The sequence below is a fragment of the Sinocyclocheilus grahami genome, unplaced genomic scaffold, assembly GCF_001515645.1.
Source record: "Sinocyclocheilus grahami isolate Dianchi unplaced genomic scaffold, SAMN03320097.WGS_v1.1 scaffold1374.1, whole genome shotgun sequence".
In the NCBI taxonomy this organism is placed as follows: Eukaryota; Metazoa; Chordata; class Actinopteri; order Cypriniformes; family Cyprinidae; genus Sinocyclocheilus; species Sinocyclocheilus grahami.
Window position 1 is genome coordinate 32,562 of NW_015506553.1, and position 21,371 is coordinate 53,932.

At 36.1% G+C, this 21,371-nt stretch overlaps 3 protein-coding genes and 1 long non-coding RNA gene across 5 annotated transcripts in view; 1 reads left to right on the forward strand and 3 right to left on the reverse strand.

Moving 5' to 3' along the window:
• The window catches only part of LOC107569707 (BET1-like protein), a 3,939-nt gene extending 2,288 nt beyond the window's left edge, over nucleotides 1–1,651 (reverse strand). Inside the window, exon 1 of the mRNA XM_016255844.1 lies at nucleotides 1,419–1,651. Within this exon, the coding sequence (XP_016111330.1) occupies nucleotides 1,419–1,440 (22 nt within the window). The 5' untranslated portion in view covers nucleotides 1,441–1,651. The remainder of the gene's footprint in view (nucleotides 1–1,418) is intronic.
• LOC107569708 (uncharacterized) overlaps nucleotides 1–9,541 on the reverse strand; it is an 11,927-nt gene extending 2,386 nt beyond the window's left edge. Inside the window, exons 1-2 of the long non-coding RNA XR_001606936.1 lie at nucleotides 9,532–9,541; nucleotides 5,363–5,364 (exon numbers count right to left, since the gene is read on the reverse strand). This is a non-coding gene — a long non-coding RNA (uncharacterized lncRNA). The remainder of the gene's footprint in view (nucleotides 1–5,362; nucleotides 5,365–9,531) is intronic.
• Nucleotides 1,751–5,343, forward strand: LOC107569705 (ATP-sensitive inward rectifier potassium channel 11-like). The gene is made up of 6 exons (XM_016255842.1): nucleotides 1,751–1,832; nucleotides 2,623–2,813; nucleotides 2,930–3,166; nucleotides 3,270–3,539; nucleotides 3,819–4,026; nucleotides 4,149–5,343. The coding sequence occupies exons 2-6, from the start codon at nucleotides 2,655–2,657 to the stop codon at nucleotides 4,574–4,576; spliced, it is 1,302 nt and encodes a 433-aa protein (XP_016111328.1). The 5' UTR covers nucleotides 1,751–1,832; nucleotides 2,623–2,654; the 3' UTR covers nucleotides 4,577–5,343.
• A 3,094-nt stretch (nucleotides 9,542–12,635) lies between the features above and the next one.
• LOC107569704 (zinc finger protein 862-like) lies at nucleotides 12,636–19,266 on the reverse strand. 2 transcript variants are annotated; one of them, XM_016255838.1, is made up of 7 exons: nucleotides 19,154–19,266; nucleotides 18,978–19,054; nucleotides 18,560–18,819; nucleotides 18,384–18,451; nucleotides 18,045–18,232; nucleotides 16,681–17,214; nucleotides 12,636–16,158 (listed from the first exon to the last, which is right to left on the reverse strand). In XM_016255838.1, the coding sequence occupies exons 1-7, from the start codon at nucleotides 19,216–19,218 to the stop codon at nucleotides 14,003–14,005; spliced, it is 3,348 nt and encodes a 1,115-aa protein (XP_016111324.1). In that variant the 5' UTR covers nucleotides 19,219–19,266; the 3' UTR covers nucleotides 12,636–14,002. The 2 variants fall into 2 exon arrangements, with proteins under 2 accessions (XP_016111324.1, XP_016111327.1); XM_016255841.1 differs by lacking the exon at nucleotides 16,681–17,214.
• Between the last annotated feature and the right edge of the window lie 2,105 nt (nucleotides 19,267–21,371).

A 21,371-nucleotide genomic window follows, 5' to 3' on the forward strand; every position in this document is an offset into this window, starting at 1 on the left:
AAGACGTGATCAATAAGGAAAGTCGTATTTATATTTAAGTAACTTTCAGTGTATTCTTAACCTTGAATATCATTCTTAAAACACAAAATGACCAATGAAGTGTCAAGCACCCAAAGCAGTTAATATTTATTCTGTAAGTCCTCTTTAATTGAAAAATATGCATTTTCATATATACTGCAGTATGCCTAATGTATATTACACACACGCATCAGAAGACAGAAAGAGCTTTATTGCCAAGTATGTTTGCACATACAAGGAATTTGTTTTAGTGTCACAAGCTTCCAGTACACGGAGACAACAACAACACACAGATAATAAAAATAAGATGTGAATAAAACACCCATATATAGCCTATACACTGCCGTTCAAAAGTTTGGGATCAGTAAGATTTTTAATGTTTTTTAAAGAGGTTTCTTATGCTCATCAAGCCTGCATTTATTTGATCAAAAATACAGAAAAAAACTGTGATTTTGTGAAATAGCCTATTATTGCAATTTAACAAAACAGCTTTCTATTTTAATATACTTTAAAATGTAATTTACTCCTGTGAAGCAAAGCTGAATATTCAGCATCATTACTCCAGATTTGAGTGTCACATGATCCTTCAGAAATCATTCTGATATGCTGATTTATAATCAATGTTGGAAACAGTTGTATTTTTTGGGACCCGTTATATTTTTTTCAGGATTCTTTAATAAATAAAAAGTTAAAAAGAACAGTATTTATTCAAAATCAAAATTGTGTGTTAAATATACACAATTATTAAAAAAAACACAAAAAAACGTTTTTTCTTTTTTTAAGAAACTTTTAGAATACTTTTATTCAGCAAGGATGTGTTAAATGGATAAAAAGTGATAGTTAGAAAAGACTTCCATTTGGAATAAATTCTGTTCTTTTTACATTTGTATTTTGTTTATGAAACACAGGCTCCAAAAAAATATTACGCAGCACAACAGTTTCAACACTGATAATAAATCAGAATAAGAATGATTTATAAAAGGATCATGTCACCGAGGACTGGAGTAATGATGCTAAAAATTATATTTTAACGTATAATAAGATAGGAAACCAATATTAGAAATTGCAATAATATTTAATAGTATTACTGTTTTTTTCTGTATTTTTGATCAAATAAATACAGCATTGATGAGCAAAAGAGACTCCATTTAAATATATATATATATATATATATATATAATAGGCCTGTGTGTATCCCTTATTTTTCTATGAAAAACCACGATTGTCCCTTATTTTCCTTTTCTGAAGTTGGCAACCCTACAGGCAACATCAACAATAAATGTTATTTTTTTAGACCAAAGAGGCATCATCATATTTTAATATTAAGTGGAGATTCTAATAAAACAGCTGAAATGAAAATATGACTGTATATTATATGAAAACTGCTACGTGTCACTTACCTCGATTCCACGGATCAGCCATCTTTAAAGAGCTAATCAGCTAACAACTCTAAAACACGCCGAACACCAGTACAAACTATTCGTTTTAACGGTAAATAACGTCTTAAACCAAAGCTAGCACATATACGTTCAGTACAATTGTTGACAACTGTAAAACAGCGCGCATTTATCACGAAGCGAACCGCTGAACAGCGACGCGGCGTACAGTGTAGCGCAGCAGCAGCCGCGGGGGATTGTGGGATATGTTTGTCCGCCAGTCATTCATTTTTCTATCATACGGACTCTGTCTGATTGCATAAGCTTCCTAGCCAGCCATCTGCTTGGGTTTGCTTTAAACGTTTTATTCGGCTAATATTATAATTTTTTTAAAATGACATTGATATGAAATAAACAGCGCGTGTCACTGTTGTGCTGGTAAGCATCTTTATTTTATAATGCATAACCTTGATTATGCGGTCATCGTAACGACGAGTAGCAAAATGCAATAACGGATGCATAATTCAATTTGATAATATTTGCATGTATAACTGCGCGTGTGGATTTTGTAGTGAAGATTAAATTAAATATATTTTCGATTGCCCTGTATTTGAAGTAGATATATATGCGCAGATACAAAGCAACAAAGGGTTTAAGGTGATTTAAAAAAAAATATTATTAACTGTTTTAATAATGATGCTTTAACAGGAGTGCAGCTTGTGATTTTTCAGTGCTTGTGTCGAATGATCACATCCACGATCTTTATACAATGCACTCTAAAAGGCATTTAAATAAGGCTTTTAATGTAATAAAATGTGCGAAGTTCAACTGAAATTATGTACCAAACGAAAGAGGGACAAACCTTTCTGAAATTTCAATGAAACGTATTTAAATGCTATAATTTAATTTAAAACATATTATATATTATACTACAACATTTTATTAGTTCTATTACATAAATCCGGTTGCATTTATGTATGAACGACAAATATGCACCACGTTAAGTTTATTATTTTCTTGAAACTGTGTAATTCAACTTGATGATGCTTAAATCTTAAATATAGGCCTAAAAAATGTTTGAGTTTAGGTGGGAAAATAATGTAATTTAATTGTGACATGTATTTTTTATTAAAAAGTGTTTTAAAGACAACCCCTTAATGCAATGTAATTTTTCATTTAAAATTAGTGCATTTAATTTATATATCTATTTCTTTGTTTTTTTTTGTAGTGTGGAGCACCAATCAGCCATAGATTGGCATAATGCTGGCCCGCAAAGGCATTTTGGCTGATGGTTTCCTGTTGACACGACTCGCTGAGGATGCCACACAACCCAGTCGCATCCGGCCAAAGTCACAGAGGGCCCGTTTCATCACCAAGAGCGGGTCGTGTAATGTTGCCCACAAGAATATACGAGAACAGGTGTGTTGCCCAAATGAACTATGCAAATGTTTAAATTCACTCACATATTGTAGTATAACGTGTTATTAGACAACAGATGCAGTACACTTTATTGATTAGATTCTGTTGCGTCTCAGGGCCGGTTTCTCCAAGATGTTTTCACCACCATGGTGGACCTGAAATGGCAGCATTCTTTGCTCATCTTCACTTCGGCATTCCTCTGCTCCTGGATGCTCTTTGCCATGGTGTGGTGGCTTTTAGCGTTCGCTCATGGCGATCTGGAGCCTCGAGATCCCAACGAGCCTGGACCTGTGCCGTGTGTCACTTCCATTCACTCCTTCACGTCTGCTTTTCTGTTCTCCATTGAGGTGCAGGTAAGGAGCAATCTGGATGGATTTGAATCCGATTGTTGACCCATTGAGGTCCAAATGGCTGAGCTTTCTGAACCTGTAATATCAGTCATTTCTGTGATATCAGGTGACTATTGGTTTTGGAGGACGAATGGTGACGGAGGAATGTCCACTGGCCATCATAGTCCTCATTATCCAGAACATTCTGGGCCTGATCATCAACGCCATCATGCTGGGCTGTGTATTCATGAAGACAGCTCAAGCCAACCGGAGAGCAGAGACCCTCATCTTCTCCCGTAACGCAGTCATTGCCCCGCGGAATGGCCGACCAACGTTCATGTTCCGTGTCGGGGATCTGAGGAAGAGCATGATCATCTCAGCCACAATACAGCTGCAGGTGACAAATATCTTCTACTCTCTGAAAAACAAAGGTTCTTTATTGGCATCTATGGTTCCATGAAGAACCTTTAATGTCAATGGAGCCTTTCCATTTTTGACATTAAAGATTTTTTAAATGTACTTCAGAACTGTTCACTAAATGGTTCTTTGGGAAACCAAAAATGGTTCTTCTCTAGCATCACTGTGAAAACCTTCCTTTTGGAACGTTTATTTGTAAGAGTGTAGCTCTTCTGTCCAAAAGTTGAATTCCACCCTAATCTTTATTTCCGTTATTCAGGTGATTCGGCGGACAGTGACTGCGGAGGGTGAGGTGATTCCTGTCTGTCAGCTCGATATCCAGGTGGAAAATCCTCTCAGGAGCAACGGCATATTCCTTGTCTCTCCACTTATAATCAGTCACACCATTGACAGAGGAAGTCCGCTGTACGAGATCTCAGCGCAGTCACTGGCTACCGAAGACCTGGAGATCATTGTCATTTTGGAAGGTGAATGGAGTGCACTTCTCTTTATTGTAATAATTTTGAATTAATGAACTAAACTGAAAAGAATTAGCTGCCTGTATAGCTCACTAGGTTTTGAAAGCGAGCCGATGTGTCTGTTCTACCAGGTGTTGTGGAGACCACCGGCATCACCATGCAGGCCCGCACATCCTACACGCCAGAGGAGATCTTGTGGGGTCGGCGTTTCGTCTCCATTATGACGGAGGAGGATGGGCGCTACTCAATCGACTACTCCAAATTTGGAAACACCGTCCCCGTCCGGATGCCGACGCTCAGTGCTAAGGAGCTGGACCAGACCAGGGGCGTGCAGGACAGCGGACCCCATGAGGGTAAACCTCAGGGCTGGGGGCTGGTGAGGGCGGGACGGGGCGGGTACAGGAGGGGCGGCGGCCGGGCCTGCGATGACACGGCAGCCAAGCCTTGGTACGTGCCAGCGGAGAAGGAGGAGGAGAAGAAGGGGCAAAAGAAAACGGTGAAACTTGAGGAAATAGGCAGAGAGATTGAAGAAGAAACAGTGGAGGACATGAGCGATTAGAACAAAAACATTTATTTGGTTTTTCAGGTATGGAAGTAGAAATAACCTAGAAGTAACTGGTAATTAGTTCACTTAAAGTTATAGTTCACCTAAAAATGAAAATTCTGTCATCCCTCATGGCATTCCAAATTCATAAGACTTTTATATCTTCACAAAACTTGTAAATGAAAATTTGATTAACAGCAAATCCTTTTTGGTTCTTCTAAGTTTTGATTTCCTGGACTTTCAATGGAGGGACAGAAATCTTTCAAGTTTCATTCAGAATAACATAATTTGTGTTTCGAAGGTTAACCAAAGTCTAATGGGTTTGGAACAACATGAGGGTGAAGAAATGATGACACAATTTCCATTTTTTGGAGAACTATCCCTTTAATATTCAAGAATATTACACTCCACATGTTTGTAAACTGTCAAAACATGGACAACTGTGGCACTGTTTACGAATACCTCTGAGAATTTCTTGTAGATTTTGTCCTTTTCTGCCAGCAATATAATGAATTTTAGGATTGTTTTAACAGAAAAATGTGGTATCTTGGCAGTACTAGTCAAGATATGAACCATAGTTAGGGTAGATGCCATAATTCATTCAGTGAGAATAAAAAGCAGGCTGTGGGGGATAGAAGTACAGTCAACAGAGACAACTTTCAAGCTGTGAAATTAAACATGATGACCAAAAACCTTAACTCTGCACAAACTGTTGAACAGACTGTTTCTATCCACCACAGATTAGTTTTTTTTATTCACGTCAAATTAAATATGGCATATACCTAAATTAAAATGTATTACTGCTGCTGTTAAAGCAAACATGTGGCAGCTGTATATGTTTGTATGTTGGGTTTTGATACCATAAGCCCTTTTAAAAAATATTCCAGTTCATTGCCTTTTTGTGTTCTAATCTTGTTTTATGAGATGTGATGTGTTTGTAACTTTTTTTTTAAGGGATAGTACACCCAAAAATGAAAATTCTGTCATTTACTAACTCTCATGTCATAACAAACACATTTTGACTTTCATTCTTCTGCTGAATGTAAAAGAACAATGTAAGTCAATGGGAACCAAAATTGTTTAGTTACCAACATTCTTTAAAAGAAGATATTTTGAAGAATGTTGTAAATAAACAGTTTTGGTTCCCATTGACTTCCATTGTACAAATAGAAAATACAGTGGAGGTCAATAAGAAATAAAACCATTTGTTATCATTTACTCACCCTCATGCCATTCCGAATCTGTTTTTTTTTCCCTCTGTGGATTTAAAAAAAAAAACAGTTTTGGTTTCCATTGACATATATTGTTTTTATCCATACAATGGAAACCAATGGAAACCGAAACCATTTCGTTACCAACATTCTTCAAAATATCTTCTACATTGCACAGCAGAAAGAAAGTCATACAAGATTGGAATGACATAAGGGTGAGTAAATGATGGCAAAATTATAATTTTCGGGTGGACTATCCCTTTAATGTGGCTATCATAGTTGTTTAGTGTGTAAGTGTTGAAATATTGTTTACATTGCGTGGGCTTGTGCAATTGTGTTGTGAACTAGAGGACCTGAACCCCTTCCATACATACCTTCACGTTTGTGTCCAATTTAAATGTGAAAATTAGGGAATACATTCCATGTTGATTTAACAGTTTACATATCAGTGAGTTAATTTATTTTGTGTATTTCACATATTTAATAAAGCATATGACATTTTATATATCTGACTGAAGGAATTCCTGAAATTTACTTTACTTTTTTTTGGAAAACGGCATGTTATGTCACAGGATTAGGGGTCAACAGCTGGGCAGACTTTACAGCGAATGAAGCGGTTCCATCTGTGTTCAGATGGTGGAGATTTTAAAGTCGTCTGTTTCAAATCCACTCACTGAATATATTCCTCCTTTTTAGTCATTTAGTGTTATATTGATGTTAGGTGCTGCATTTAAATGGATAGTTGAAGTGGAGCTGTCCGCGGTGCTGAATGGACACTTGAACCATTGCAGGTGGTGTGAAACTGGACTTATAAGATGGTAAAGGGTAGTTAATTTATTAATGTAAATATACTACATACAAAAGTAATTTATGAAAAGATCAAACATCTTGCTGCATTCTTTTTAAATATCAGCCAAAATAAAATAAAATAATTTTAAATTGAAAAGAAAAAGTCAGAAAACAATGGTATTAGAATAAAAATAGTTTACAACAAGCAGTGCTTTTTGATATATAAGTCGTTAGTTAAAACCAAACAATCACAAATAATAGTACATAGTGAATATATAGATATCCATAAAGGGTATGGCAAGAAATAGCCTTCGAGGACACTAGTGAGAAATCATGCAGTGATGCAGCAGGACCAGAGGCCAGTGAGCACCGCCAGCAGGGATAAGATCCACGTGCTTGCCACGGTCGCTGGTCCACTGTTACACAGGTCAGTGTTGCAGCACCTGTAAGTATATTCTGATATCGACGGAAACTTCTGGGACAGACGAGAGTTATCACAGTCAGTGTAACGAATGCACCGGCGAATGGTCTTCCCACCTAGAAAATGAGAACTGTTAATCAGTGAATAGAATAGAATAGATTGTTTAAAAAAATAAGTCACTTATTTTATTTTTCAAATTAATGTTATTTTAAATGGAGCATATTTTTCAAGCATTTTTATAAAAAGGAAACCAAGTTCGAAATTAACTTATTAACTTATTTATACTATAAAAATGATGTAGCCTTTCAGTTAAAATGTACTAATCGCATAAACTGAATTCTTACATCCACTAAAAATCCCATCAACAATAAATCCATCAAACACCTTACCTTTTGGAGATTTAAGACAAGTTGGAGGTTATCATAACTTTAAGAGGGTTTCCATCATTATTTGTGAAAAAAAAAAAATTTGCATCACAGGAGTAAAATATATTTTACAATATATTCACATAGAAAACGGTTTTAAATTGTGTTTTTTTAATTGAAAAACTATTTCACAATATTAGTTTTTTACTGTATTTTTCAGCACATAAAAGCAGCCTCGGTGAGCAGAAAAGACTTCAAAACATTTAAAAATCACAATGTTTGCAAACTTTTGACAAGTACTGTATATACAATATATATATATATATATACACACATATAAAAAGTATAAATGTTGTTTATACTATATATATATATATATATATATATATATATAATTAAATAATATAATACATCAAATAAAACTGAAAAGCATAATTGCGCAGTTCAAATATCTTGTGCAATACTTGTATGACAGCTGTAGGAAAATAATAGCATCAGAAATATATTAAATATCACTTACCCTGCCCAAAATATTCAGGGTTAATCCAAGCTTGTGCGTTTCAACAGTCCAAAAGCATTCTTCGTGCCACCTCTTCCCTGCTCGAGCTCTCGCCCAGCCTCACCCTTGCCCTACATGAATGATGTCATTGATGGAGTTTCTCCTAGATGCCAAGACAGATTAAAGGGATCTGAAAAACGAGACAAGATTATGTTTAACAGTCATTATAATTAATATCCATTAATATATTACAATGCCTGCGCGTTGGTGACTCATAGCAGCTATAGGTAAATAACTACAAGTGCAATGAACAGTAAAACTACTTGCACTACAAACCAGTGTTTATGATAATAAATTAAACTAATATGATAACAGTTTGCAATATAGAGCTTAACAGACTCTTTTTGTACAAGTAAAATAGTTAGAAGCGAATGACATCATAACGCATCTAAAAAACAATTGCATTTCGCTAAATGATTATCTTGCACAGCTAGAACTGGGTTATATTAACCTAAAACGGAGCACATTCAGAATTTGCCTTTACAAAGATCTTATACAGAATCTTCACAGAACTTTAGTTCAATCTAATTGTCTCTCTCTTTGTACAGCGTAACGACTGACCACGAGAATTAAACCCCAATCCTTTCTGCTACGTTTCCCAACACTGCAGCTGGTGCTGACAATAAGGCCTGTGTCACACTTCCTAGAGCCTTTCTGCAGTCATGGAAGCACTCAATTCAAATGTCATCTCAATGCCACCCTTATTTCAGACTGAATCTGAAAAGGCATGAAATACAACTCTGAATCTGGATCTGATGATAGCAGAATAATTGGGGTTAAGCAAATGGATTTGTTGGGATTTAAAACAGTGAAGTACTGTTGTTTGTGCGGCAGCCCACACAAGTACTCATGTTGTTGCTTTTCCGCTACCTTAGCAAAGGGAGCAGAAAATCACCCATCACATGTCAGAATGCTAATATCCAGGAGAAGGCGTGATGATTGACTTTTTCCACAGTGCTGGAATGGGACTGTGTTTAAAGGACCAAACACAGGCACAGATGAACAATGAAGCAGTGGTCAGACAAGCAACAAAGAGCACTTGATCTTTGTTTGGGCTGTAGCATTCAGTGTAGCATTTTAAATCATGTGTGTATGCGTCTAGTTAATAAAAAAAAAAATATATATATTACATTATTTTTTAATATGCATCAATCAAGAAATGGCTTTCTATTTAAACATGAAATCATCGTATCTATAAATGGTGACTCAATTAAAGGAATAGTTCACCAAAAAATTTTAAATTGCTGAAAACTAACTCACCCTCAGGCCATCCAAGACGTAGAGGAGTTTGTTTCTTCATCGGAATACGTTTAGGGAAATGTAGCACTACATCATTTGCTCACAAATGGATCCACTACAGTGAATGGGTGCCGTCAGAATGAGAGTCCAAACAGCTGATAAACGCATCACAATGATCCACAAGCAATTCACACAACTTGAAGAATTACACTTCCCGTATGATATGAGCGTTCTATCCATAATATTGCAGAAAAGTCATCTCGTCTGAATCAGGAGAGTAGTATGCACGGATCAAACACTGTTTACAAGCGTACTTGTGGGTTATTTTAATGTTTTTATCAGCTGTTTGGCACCCATTCAAACCAGTAAAAACATAATAACATAACAATACTTCACAATAGATGACAATAACATAAAAAAAACTTTATTAAACCATTATTTGTTGAATATAGTTTCCATATGCTGTCATTTTAAGTAGGTTTCTATAATACATGTACACATTCTCCAGGTATACATTTCATATTCTTGAGTTCCAGTGTTATAAGTTTTCAGGAAGAAAGGGTGTATAATGTGTAAATCCAAGTAAAAGACATATTTCTCTTTGCAAGAAGGAACTGAATGGAAATATGGAGCTACCATTCACTTATTTTGTTTGAAAATAAACTTGAAATCAGAAGTAACTTTGTTCCTTAGGCCTAAGACCTGGTGTCTCCCAGATAAAAAACATTTCATAATAATTCATGAAACGGACAATGCACATTATTGTGTTTACATGACAACTAAATCAAGAAAATACTAAATTATGAATCTAGACATAACGTTTACATTTGGTACACATCGTATTCGATTAAAGGAAAATACACATTAAAGCCTTAACTAAATAAAATCAGACTTAACTTTGGCTCATTTTATGAGAAATCAAAATTGAAGATGAGCAAATGTTTGCTTTGACACAGCTACGGCATATACCTCCCAACACCATACGAGAAGATTCACTCGATGGCATACCACACTGTGAGGTAACGGTCTAACATTCAAAAGCATTCATATACATACATAAAAAAAAAAGTTTAGATTTTTGGCAGCTCACTTATTAATCCTTACAATCCTTTTGCTACTCATGAGTACAGATGTGGGTATGCTATGCCATCAATTGCTCACTAACGCATGAAATGCTAACAAAAATAGCTAACTGCTATGAAACATAATAGTTTGACCAATTAAATGAGAGTAATCTTTTGCGTAGAACACTGTTTTTGAAATTTCTGTTTTTAAAATGTACATTCATTCAAACAGAATAAAAATGGATTTATTGAAATAACTCTTTCCATAAAATACAAACTTTCTGAGGATTTAAACATGCTAAATTTTCAGTCGTGCAAAATCGAAATATATTTTAAAATAAAGACAAGCCATGTAAATCCAAGTAAAAGACATATTTCTCTTTGCAAGAAGGAACTGAATGGAAATATGGAGCTACCATTCACTTATTTTGTTTGAAAATAAACTTGAAATCAGAAGTAACTTGAGGTGTCTCCCAGATAAAAAACATTTCATAATAATTCATGAAACGGACAATGCACATTATTGTGTTTACATGACAACTAAATCAAGAAAATACTAAATTATGAATCTAGACATAACGTTTACATTTGGTACACATCGTATTCGATTAAAGGAAAATACACATTAAAGCCTTAACTAAATAAAATCAGACTTAACTTTGGCTCATTTTATGAGAAATCAAAATTGAAGATGAGCAAATGTTTGCTTTGACACAGCTACGGCATATACCTCCCAACACCATACGAGAAGATTCACTCGATGGCATACCACACTGTGAGGTAACGGTCTAACATTCAAAAGCATTCATATACATACATAAAAAAAAAAGTTTAGATTTTTGGCAGCTCACTTATTAATCCTTACAATCCTTTTGCTACTCATGAGTACAGATGTGGGTATGCTATGCCATCAATTGCTCACTAACGCATGAAATGCTAACAAAAATAGCTAACTGCTATGAAACATAATAGTTTGACCAATTAAATGAGAGTAATCTTTTGCGTAGAACACTGTTTTTGAAATTTCTGTTTTTAAAATGTACATTCATTCAAACAGAATAAAAATGGATTTATTGAAATAACTCTTTCCATAAAATACAAACTTTCTGAGGATTTAAACATGCTAAATTTTCAGTCGTGCAAAATCGAAATATATTTTAAAATAAAGACAAGCCATTTCAGTTTGATTAATATAAAACGTTGCAGCACATGGAAGATAGTCCAGCCTTAACTGTACACGTGTATAGTTAAAGGTTAAAGGGTTACTCCACCCTAAAATGAAAATTTTGTCATTAATCACTTACCCCCATGTCATTCCAAACCCGTAAAAGCTTTGTTCATCTTCGGAACACAATTTAAGACATTTTGGATGAAAACCGGGAGGCTTGTGACTGTCCCATTGACTGCCAAGTAAATTACACTGTCAAGGTCCAGAAAAGTATGAAAGACATCGTCAGAATAGTCCATCTGCCATCAGTGGTTCAATCTGAATTTTATGAAGCGGCAAGAATACTTTTTGTATGCGAAGAAAACAAAAATAACGACTTTATTCAACAATTCGTCTCCTCTGTGTCTCTCTGCTTCACTGTAGCGCCATTTTGGAGAATATCCGCTGAACGCAAGCAGCGTACGCTATTCTGGCTCTACGGTGATGCGGAGAGACACAGAGGAGACATATTGTTGAATAAAGTCGTTATTTTTGTTTTCTTCGCATACAAAAAGTATTCTTGCCGCTTCATAAAATTCAGATTGAACCACTGATGGCAGATGGACTATTCTGACGATGTCTTTCATACTTTTCTGGACCTTGACAGTGTAATATACTTGGCAGTCAATGGGACAGTCACAAGCCTCCTGGTTTTCATCCAAAATATCTTATATTGTGTTCCGAAGACGAACAAAGCTTTTACGGGTTTGGAACGACATGGGGGTAAGTGACAAAATTTTAATTTTGGGGTGGAGTAACCCTTTAACATAACTTTAGAGAAGACTGCATTTAACTGCTCCTTTTTGATTTTGCACAGATATATACAGGGAGAACAATCAATACTCTTCAATATTACTACATTTAAAATTGATAATTTGAGATATACCACAAATTACAATATTTTCTAAACTGATAATAAAGATGCTTTAACAACTGTATGAATAAAATCAACATGTTAAATTTCAACTGCAACATTGAAAATATTACTATTAAAAAGCCTATTAATAGATCTCTACTGGTGACTCCTTTTTTTAACCTTGAGAAATAGTTTTTTAAAAACAGTTATGACTGAAAAATATGGAACTTTTTAGCACAAGATGAAGAAAATTTTAAAAAAGTTATCTTGTAAAACATGCCGAGTCATGTTGGAAACCTCCAAATTCCACAGTTTCAAAGAACATTATTAGTAAGTATTAAACTTGCTTGTATTTAAGAATATACAATTTAAGTGTAAAATATATATACTGTATATTGCACAGGTATAATAGATGGAATTTAGTGGCAAGGCAAGGTAAGACAAAAATAATGTGAAATTAAAGTCAGTGAAAAATATATGGTGCTGACCATAACACATGCACTGCTAGAATACACGAATGCACATAATAACACAATCAAAAATATAAAAGCTTTGTTCTTGTATGACTTTGCTATGTGCTATTCTTTCAGATACAAAAATTTCATCCAAGGGTAAATTGTGGTACAGTGTCTCCTACTAGTGGTGACGTCATGCACACATATTTGTATTGGGTGAAAAGTATTGCTGAGACAGACAGTGATACAATTTTGGGGTATTATTACTGAAATATTTTCTGTTCATCATTTAAAAATTTTTAGTAAACATCTGACTATTTAGACCGCCTCTATGCAGCTTTAAAAAGTAAAGATATATTTGTTGCTTTGATGTGGAATCAGAAAATGTAACTATAATTTGAACTGGCTCATAAGGGTGTCCGGCATGGCTGCCGGTAGCTGTACATAAAAATATGTACCAGAAATCAAGCACCAGCACATGCTAAAAAAACTTTTTTTTTCTCGGTAAGGTTAAACCTTGCATATTTAGGCTATATATTTGAAATCTTTAAATCAGATTGGGTGTAAACTGCACATTACAGGTACCTGATTGCATAAAGTATTATGGCACATCAACATGTTATCAAACCAAGATTTACATATAATCTTAAGAGTAATGGTTAACTAAAGAGTATCTAAAAAATTATTTAGGAATATACTGCATGGCAAAATAGTGGCTATTTCCATTCCAATTAGCAATAACCAGCATAAAGAGCATGCTATAAAAATTAAACACTTTTTGTTATATAATTTCCATACACACAAGTCTAAGTACAAATACAGAATGATTGCTCCAACTATATTGCAGATATAACAATAAAACTGTTTTTCCAGAAAGGTTTTAGTTGAATCGTTTTTTGCAAGATGATGACATTTTCAGAGATTAAAAAAAGAAGACTGTAAGGAGGCTTCACTCACCAATATCTGATGAAATGGTGCTCAGTCGAACATTCACCTAAAGGCAACAATCCTCACAACTAGAAAATAGTTTCTCTTTGGAACAAAAACACATATCAACACATCACAACCATTTACATGAACATTTGAAAGCGTTTCATGAGCCTGCGACCTGCAAAGGCATTCATACCGACTCTTAGAGAAGATGCTGATCTAGGCCAATTTAGCAGCAGGGCCAGTGTCAAACTACTTGGCCAATCACATTATAGTCCCGATCAGCCCTTTTCCAATGAGATGGCTTTTTGGAATTATGTTGGCTGAGTAATTGGTGCCGATCAGTCAAATATCTGGATAATACTCTGCATTCATATCCATATTGTGCAACACAGACTTTTGTTCGGCGGTGGACATTCTGCTCAGCACTTCTGCAGAGGGTGAATAGCTGTTCCCGGATTTCTCTTCAAACCAGCTGTCCAATGCTCGCTTTCCATCAAAGCTCCTGATAGGCGGTCCGTTAACGGCCATGGTGAGCAGATCGTTGATCTGCTCCAGAGTTAGTCTGGAACGGCAATTTCTGCGCACTTTTTGCAACGAGCATCTTCCTTTGTCACAGCATGTCGATGACGTTGGCAAGACCCTGACAACCTGCAGGATGTGATTGAGAAGAGGAAAACGTTGCTTATATCTGAAGATGTGGCTGACTACTTCTTTAAAACCATTCACACTACAATAATCAGCTTTTAGATCCCTCCATTCAACTACAAGGCTTCCTCGGGCATCTATTCTTTCTTGAGAGAGCTCACGGCCAGATGACGGAATAGTTTCCAGGTGGTCAAAAATGACAAGGATCTCCTCCTCTCCATATGCACCAAGATCATCCCTGTTAAGAGGCCACGAGGCCAGGTCAAGGACCTGACAAGCCTGGACCACTGTGCGACTGTGTGGATCAAAACGTTGGGCCAGGATGCCTTGACTTCGCTGACAGATCTTCTCTCGAATGGACTGAAACTTGGACTCAGCAACCCGCAAGTTCTTGAGCTCCACGCCATTAAAACTCTCCCGAAAGTTGTCCTCAAACTCCTGTAGGTACTCCCCTGGGGAGTCCACCAATTGACCAATCTCATAAATGGCATCCTCAATTTTTGCGTCCACCTGTGACGGCAACAGATAGTCCCCCTGAAATATGAAAGCAAGTCGTGAAAAGACAGCAATGATGTCCAACAGAAAATAGATCAGCTTCACCGACTGATAATCCAACAGGAACTGTAGGAGAGACAGAGCAATGGCAGCAGCATCACCTCTCTGGGTTTGGCTGCTTATGCTCTTCAAGTGAGCAACCACCTCTAGATAGTCCTTGATTAGGGCATTGAGAACATTGGGTTCACCTATAATCCAACGCACAGCCCTTATATCCCCAAGAAACTCAGTTTCCTCAGACAGAGTTGGTGCTGTCGTCCTCAACTCAGCCATCATACGAGGAGAATACCGGTAGAAGCTAAGAAGTTGCTTCAAGTTGTTTTCCAAATCCTCCAAGCAAGACAGTTCCTTTCCACTGATAGCATCCAGCACCTCTAAATGGGGACGATGGATCATCACAGGTAGACATAACACCCAAGGGATTGTCTTTCGTATGGCTATGTAAATTTTTGCCCTCAGACTAGAGGAGAGGTTTGAGCCATCTATTCCCAAGCCAACAACTAGCATGTCCTGAATTCTTAGACCAAGGACACCAAAGGCACGATCCACAGCCTGGAGGTAGCCTTCCACATTGCCTCCACAAAGCCTTTGTAGGGAAAGGAACTCAGTGGTAGGAAGTCCATCAGTGGTGGTGAACTGGACGTAAATGGCAACAGTGTCAGCCAAGAGCTCATCGTTCTGGCCATCCATGATGATGCTTAGAAAGGGCGAAAGGCGAATCTTCTCGGCCAAATCCTCTTTGAATGCTCGAGCAATGTGTTGGATGAGAATCTGACAGTCATTTTCATTCATGTACTGATCTACCACTTTGAGGTCGCACTTCTTGAGGAGCTCCGCCAAGGGTCGCAAATCGGAAAATGGTCGTCCTTCCAAAGCCAGATGGTAGGCAGCATTGAAAAGAGTCAGCATATTATGACACATCTCCTCGGTCTTCTCCGGGTGCATGCGAAGTTTGTAAAGTTGCAAACACTTCTTGTGCAGATTGCTCTGGCTATGAAGTTTAATGGTGTGGATTTTGAATTGCTTGGAACCAATAATAAAAGCAGAGGTGCGGGAGGACTGGACGGTATATTGTCGGCACACGTGGCACCACATCTCATTCAGTGTGGGCGAATAACGGAGAAACCAGAACTTCTTCAGCCACTCCTGTTTGAAGCGACGAATCCGACGACCTGAGCCCATCGAGAGTTTTGAAGACTCATCCGTAGCCACCATGAGGTCAGCAGAAATGGATTCATCAGCAGAATCAACATCCTGGTCATCTTCCTCAAGCACCGCTGGGACAGGCGTCATGGCATCTACAACAAATGAGCAAACAGAGCACAGAATTAATCTGAAAACCAACATAAAGCAAGTTTAAATTAAACAATTTCTTATTGATTAGTTTTGGCATGAATGAAGGCATTTTTACACCTATTGTAAGCACACCTTCTCAATACAGTTCATGATATCTCAAGTTCTATATCAACTAATACACTAATACAAATCATGTTTAAGTATGATTAAATTAAAACATTCTTAATTCCACAAACCAAACAATCAAAGACTTAAACTTTAGTTGCAGGCTCCAAAAAGAAAACACTCATTATTTTATTAAAACTTTTAATTAAGAGTGCACTTCCATTTGAAACATTTCAACAAATTTGGCAATCACACAATCACCAGCAAAAATGCAAAAAAGCAACAACAAAAGAATGTTAACAGTGATTGATTAACTACAAGACAAAATAGTCTATATATATTTAAAAAAGAAAATCATCAATATCTACTCCAGAAAGACTCTTATCCATGGTAGTGTTCCATCCCAGGTGCAAACCTACCTCTGAGGTCCTCACTAGGAAGGGGCTCAGATGGTGGTACAGGCTTAATTTCAGCATGCCCCTGTCCTCTGAGATGGAGCAGTTCAGCCTCCAGCTCACGGATTCGTCGTTTTAACCTCACACAGTTTGGGCAGAAAGATGTTGATGGTCCTTCGCCAGTCAGGGTCGCATCTTCTTCTGTTTTTTCCATTTTAATGCATTTTGCATCAAACCCACTCTCGTGATGTTCCATGGAAGCCAATCCAGAGGTGAAGACGGACTCTTTACACTCTGCGTCAGGCTGGCTGAAAACCTGGCAGACATTTGTTCTTGCTCTTGGAAAAGACAAGGTGCTGTTCAGGGGGTTGTTCTGGCTTTGATTAGCCTCCAGAGATGCTTCCAGGACATCTTTGAAAATGAGGTCAATCTTCTTTTTCTTGGCATGGGGCTGGTTTTCTGCCTCATCACTTCCATGCTTACTTAGGGTCCTTCTACCGTGCATTGCAGATCTCAACACTGGACCTTTGGGCTCCTCCTGTTCTTCTAATTTCACTCCTGCAATACAACAGCGTTATGGTTAATGTATGTAACACTAACAGCATATTTTTTAAAAACTGTGGAAAAATATAAGTGATTTTGAAAAAAGTGCTAAAGAAAGAAAAAAATGTATATAAATCCCATTTCACTTACCTGTTAAAACTATTGCAGGCCTGGAACATCTCTTCTGGGTACTTTTTTGTTGATCAAAAATGTTCAATATAAAATTCTGGTCTATTCCTCACAAAAAGCTACTGAAGACTTGAAATTTAGCAAACAAATTATATTGATCACATTTATTATTTTTTATGATGCCTTTGGTTCCCCCTTTGAAGCTTGAAACCTCCAGTCTGCATTAACGGTATTGAAAGGAAATCGGCGACCAGTAGAATTCTTTTTGTATTTCACAGAAGAATGAGTTTGAACCAACATTGGGATGAGTATGTAGTGCTAATTTTTGGCTGAACTACTTCAATTATAGTAAATATTGTTTAAATTTTGGTCAAATCTTGTTGTGAGTTTCAGTCTTGTCTAAAGTTCAACAACAGATCTAATCCAGTAAACGAAATATCTTCCCGTAAATGTCTTTTATAAAAAACAAACCAATTATTATTCAATTAGAAAATGATTTTGGTTCAAAGTGATGCAAATTTAAAATGTGCTGTTAGGAGTTTATAAGAATATATTAGTATTCCAGTTCAACAGTCTCCACATCTGGATTCGGCCCTGCAGTGTTTGTATTAGCAGCCCCTTAAAATGTCTTTGGAGATTCTTAACTTTTGACCTATTTCAAAATCGTTCAATTTAGTCAACTTTTTTTGGCTCAAGCACAGTGAGGGGTGTCTCACCTGTGTCCAGATTGCGGTCAATGCTGTCCCGAGACACACTTTGCAGTCGCCTCATGTACTCGCTGCTGTACCACACACAGAGTTTCTTGCCCACCGTCAGTCTCTGACACACTCTGAAGTAGATTTCTTCCCCATGTTGAAACGCACTCAGGTTCTTTTTACTCTCATCAGAAGAAATCGGAATAAACCTGAGAGGAATAAGCAATTAATATTGTGAACAATCATATCAACTTAACCAAGGTGACTAAAACAACATTTTCAACACAAGATCCGTACATTACAATAGCACAAAGAAAAGGAAAAGAATAATTAAAGTTCATCTCAGCAACATGGTATTACCTCATCCAGTTAGAATTAGTTTCATCACTCCCATCAATGAATTTATTTTTGCTGTCCTTATCAACAATCTGTAATAGATACATTTGACATTAAAATATAGTTTTTATCTGCATTAAAGATTAATACAAATATATACAACTATGCTAAATGGTGTTTAAATATACAACATAAACTACCATCCAAGAGTACGGTCCTGAGGGTTTATCCGAGGCCATTATTTGGCCTTGATAAGGACCAAACAGCGCCCCCTTTGGTATATTTTCATCCATGCAGCAGACATCCACCTTATCACCTTCTCTGCGGATCTCGATGCCTGAGGGTACAGTGAGAGCTGCCCGATTGGGGGCCCCTGATGCCACAGGGGTGTCTGGCACAAAAACAGGGGGCCCATGGGTAGGGCACTCCTCCAGGAAATACTTCTTGCACTCTTCACAGACTGTACATGTAATATTTAATAAGCAATGAGTAAAAACAACATAATTATATATATATATATATATATATATATATATATATATACAATTCTCATTTGATATCCAATTTTCAGTGACATACACAACACTTGTATTTAAAGTTAAAGTAAATGATACTTACACCAAAAACTGGTCGAATGCTCATGGTCAACTTTTAGTTTTTTGTTTGGCTCTTCAGTAGACTTCTCATTTGAGGCACTAGTAAATAGGTAGAAAAACTGCTTATTACTACTATTTTTTTATGCACAGGGATTGCTCTTTAAATGTTTGCTGTTGTAAACACTTTGTGACGCTGACCTGGTGCTGCATTCAGCCTCAACTTCCATGGGGGAATGGTCTGGAACAGCACAGGAATCTGCCATCTGGGCAGGAAGGAGAGACTCCTGAGAGCGCGTTTCACTTCAACATATTAAAGCTAAAGTAAAATAAGGGGATGTAAATACTGTTAAAACAGGACATTTAAGAGATGTTATAAAGAGAGCATCAAAACTGCTAAAACATAATTAAAAATGAAGGTCACACTTTATTTTAAGGTCCAGCTCTCACTATTAACTATGACTTTTGCCTCAGTAAACTTTTTAAAATGAATAAACTAATTAAAAAACTAAATAAACTAATAAATAAACTCAAACGATTTTTTTCTGCTAGTTAGTAAGGTAGTTGTTACGTTTAGGTATGTGGTAGGATTAAGGGATTTAAAATATGGTGGTCATACAAAATATGGCATTAATATGTACTTTATAAGTACTAATTAACAGCCAATATGCTAGTAATATGCATGCTAGTTACAAATGTATTTCTTAAATACTGATTTCATTTGATTGGTAACTTATTCTACTTCTTATTCTACTTGTTTTTATTAGAAATGTTAAAAAGCTTATAAATATATTTTTTTGATTTTGACATAAAAGATGACATGCTTTTAATAAAGTTAGAAAAATGCCATTACAAAGGTAAAAACTAAATTCCCTATAAATCACTTTAAGGAGTCAACTATCACCTTGTAATGGGAAGGTTATTTTTTTTATCAGAATTTTTTGATTACTGATTAGAAGGTGCTCCTAAATTTTTGACCGTGCTCCTAAGTTTTTTAAATTAGGAGCACAAGCGCTCCTAAAAAGAAAAGTATCCGTAGAGCCCTGTTATGTGCTAACTTTCCTTTACAGTGGGGCACTGTGACCTCATGCTGGCTTTACCTTTACCTTTACCTTGTCATCTCGTTTTCATTTCTTACATGCTTTTATAGGTTTATAAATGTTTACATGGCTACAAACTTTGAGCTGCTTTCACAGAAACAAACAAACGCTACAACCAGTCCGTTCTGCTGATGAAAAATGTTCATTTTGTTCAGATAGATCAGCCAGAAAGAATTCTACATCTTTTTTTTGTTTGAATGTTACCATTCCAAAAAATTCTGGGAAGATTTATCTATATATATTCAACAGAGATCTGGTTATAATTGTGAATTAACATCCAAAGATGTTATCTTATATTTTGAATCAAAAAATGCATCTGTCAATTTTATGATGAATCTAATGATTCTATTTGGTAAATTTCATATTCATAAAAGTAAAAGAAATAGTTCTAAACCCTTTATGACTGATTTTCATTTGTATTTTGAGTCTCTCCAATGCATTGATAACAAAAAATGTAGAGATACAATTTTATTCGAGTTGAAGTAACTTGAAAATATGCTGTCTTTTTTTAATTGATTTTTTTTCTTTCTATGTAATGTAAACCCATTCCTTAATTTTTTTTTTATCTTTTTGGATGTCTTGTTAAAGTTGTAAATGTTTCAATGTTATGTCTTTAATGTCTAATAAATAAATAAAAAAAAATAATAAAAAAGTCCGTTCTGCTGACGTTTCCGAGTCAGTCAGAGAGCAGCGCTCTGATTGGTCGAGCCGCCCGTCACTCACAAACTACCCAAGCTGTGAGAGAGACGAGTGCAGGAAAACAAATAGGGCAACAATGCTCTATTGAAAGATACTTGAAAATATGCTGTCTTTTTTTTATTGATTTTTTTTCTTTCTATGTAATGTAAACCCATTCCTTTAATTTTTTTTTTATCTTTTTGGATGTCTTGTTAAAGTTGTAAATGTTTCAATGTTATGTCTTTAATGTCTAATAAATAAATAAAAGAAAATAATAAAAAAGTCCGTTCTGCTGACGTTTCCGAGTCAGTCAGCAGGAATGTCCTACAGGTTAGTCCCAAAGCACATTTTCAACTTATAAGTGAAATTATATCCTGTTGATATCTTGTGAATCCGTTGTGTTTTTTAACATTAGCGAGTTGTCCATTTTAAGGACATCATTGTAGTAGTTGTAGTCCTTAAAACACTGGCATGGAGGCCCCTGACAGTTTATAATTCACCTGTACTTATGCTCAACATCCACCCCAACACTTCTCATCACTTTTCTGGCCTGACACTTATTTAATATCAGTTTCACAAGTCGTCTGGTCATTTAAAGCCAAGTTGAATTCAAGACAAACGGGAGGCAAATATTCTTTCTC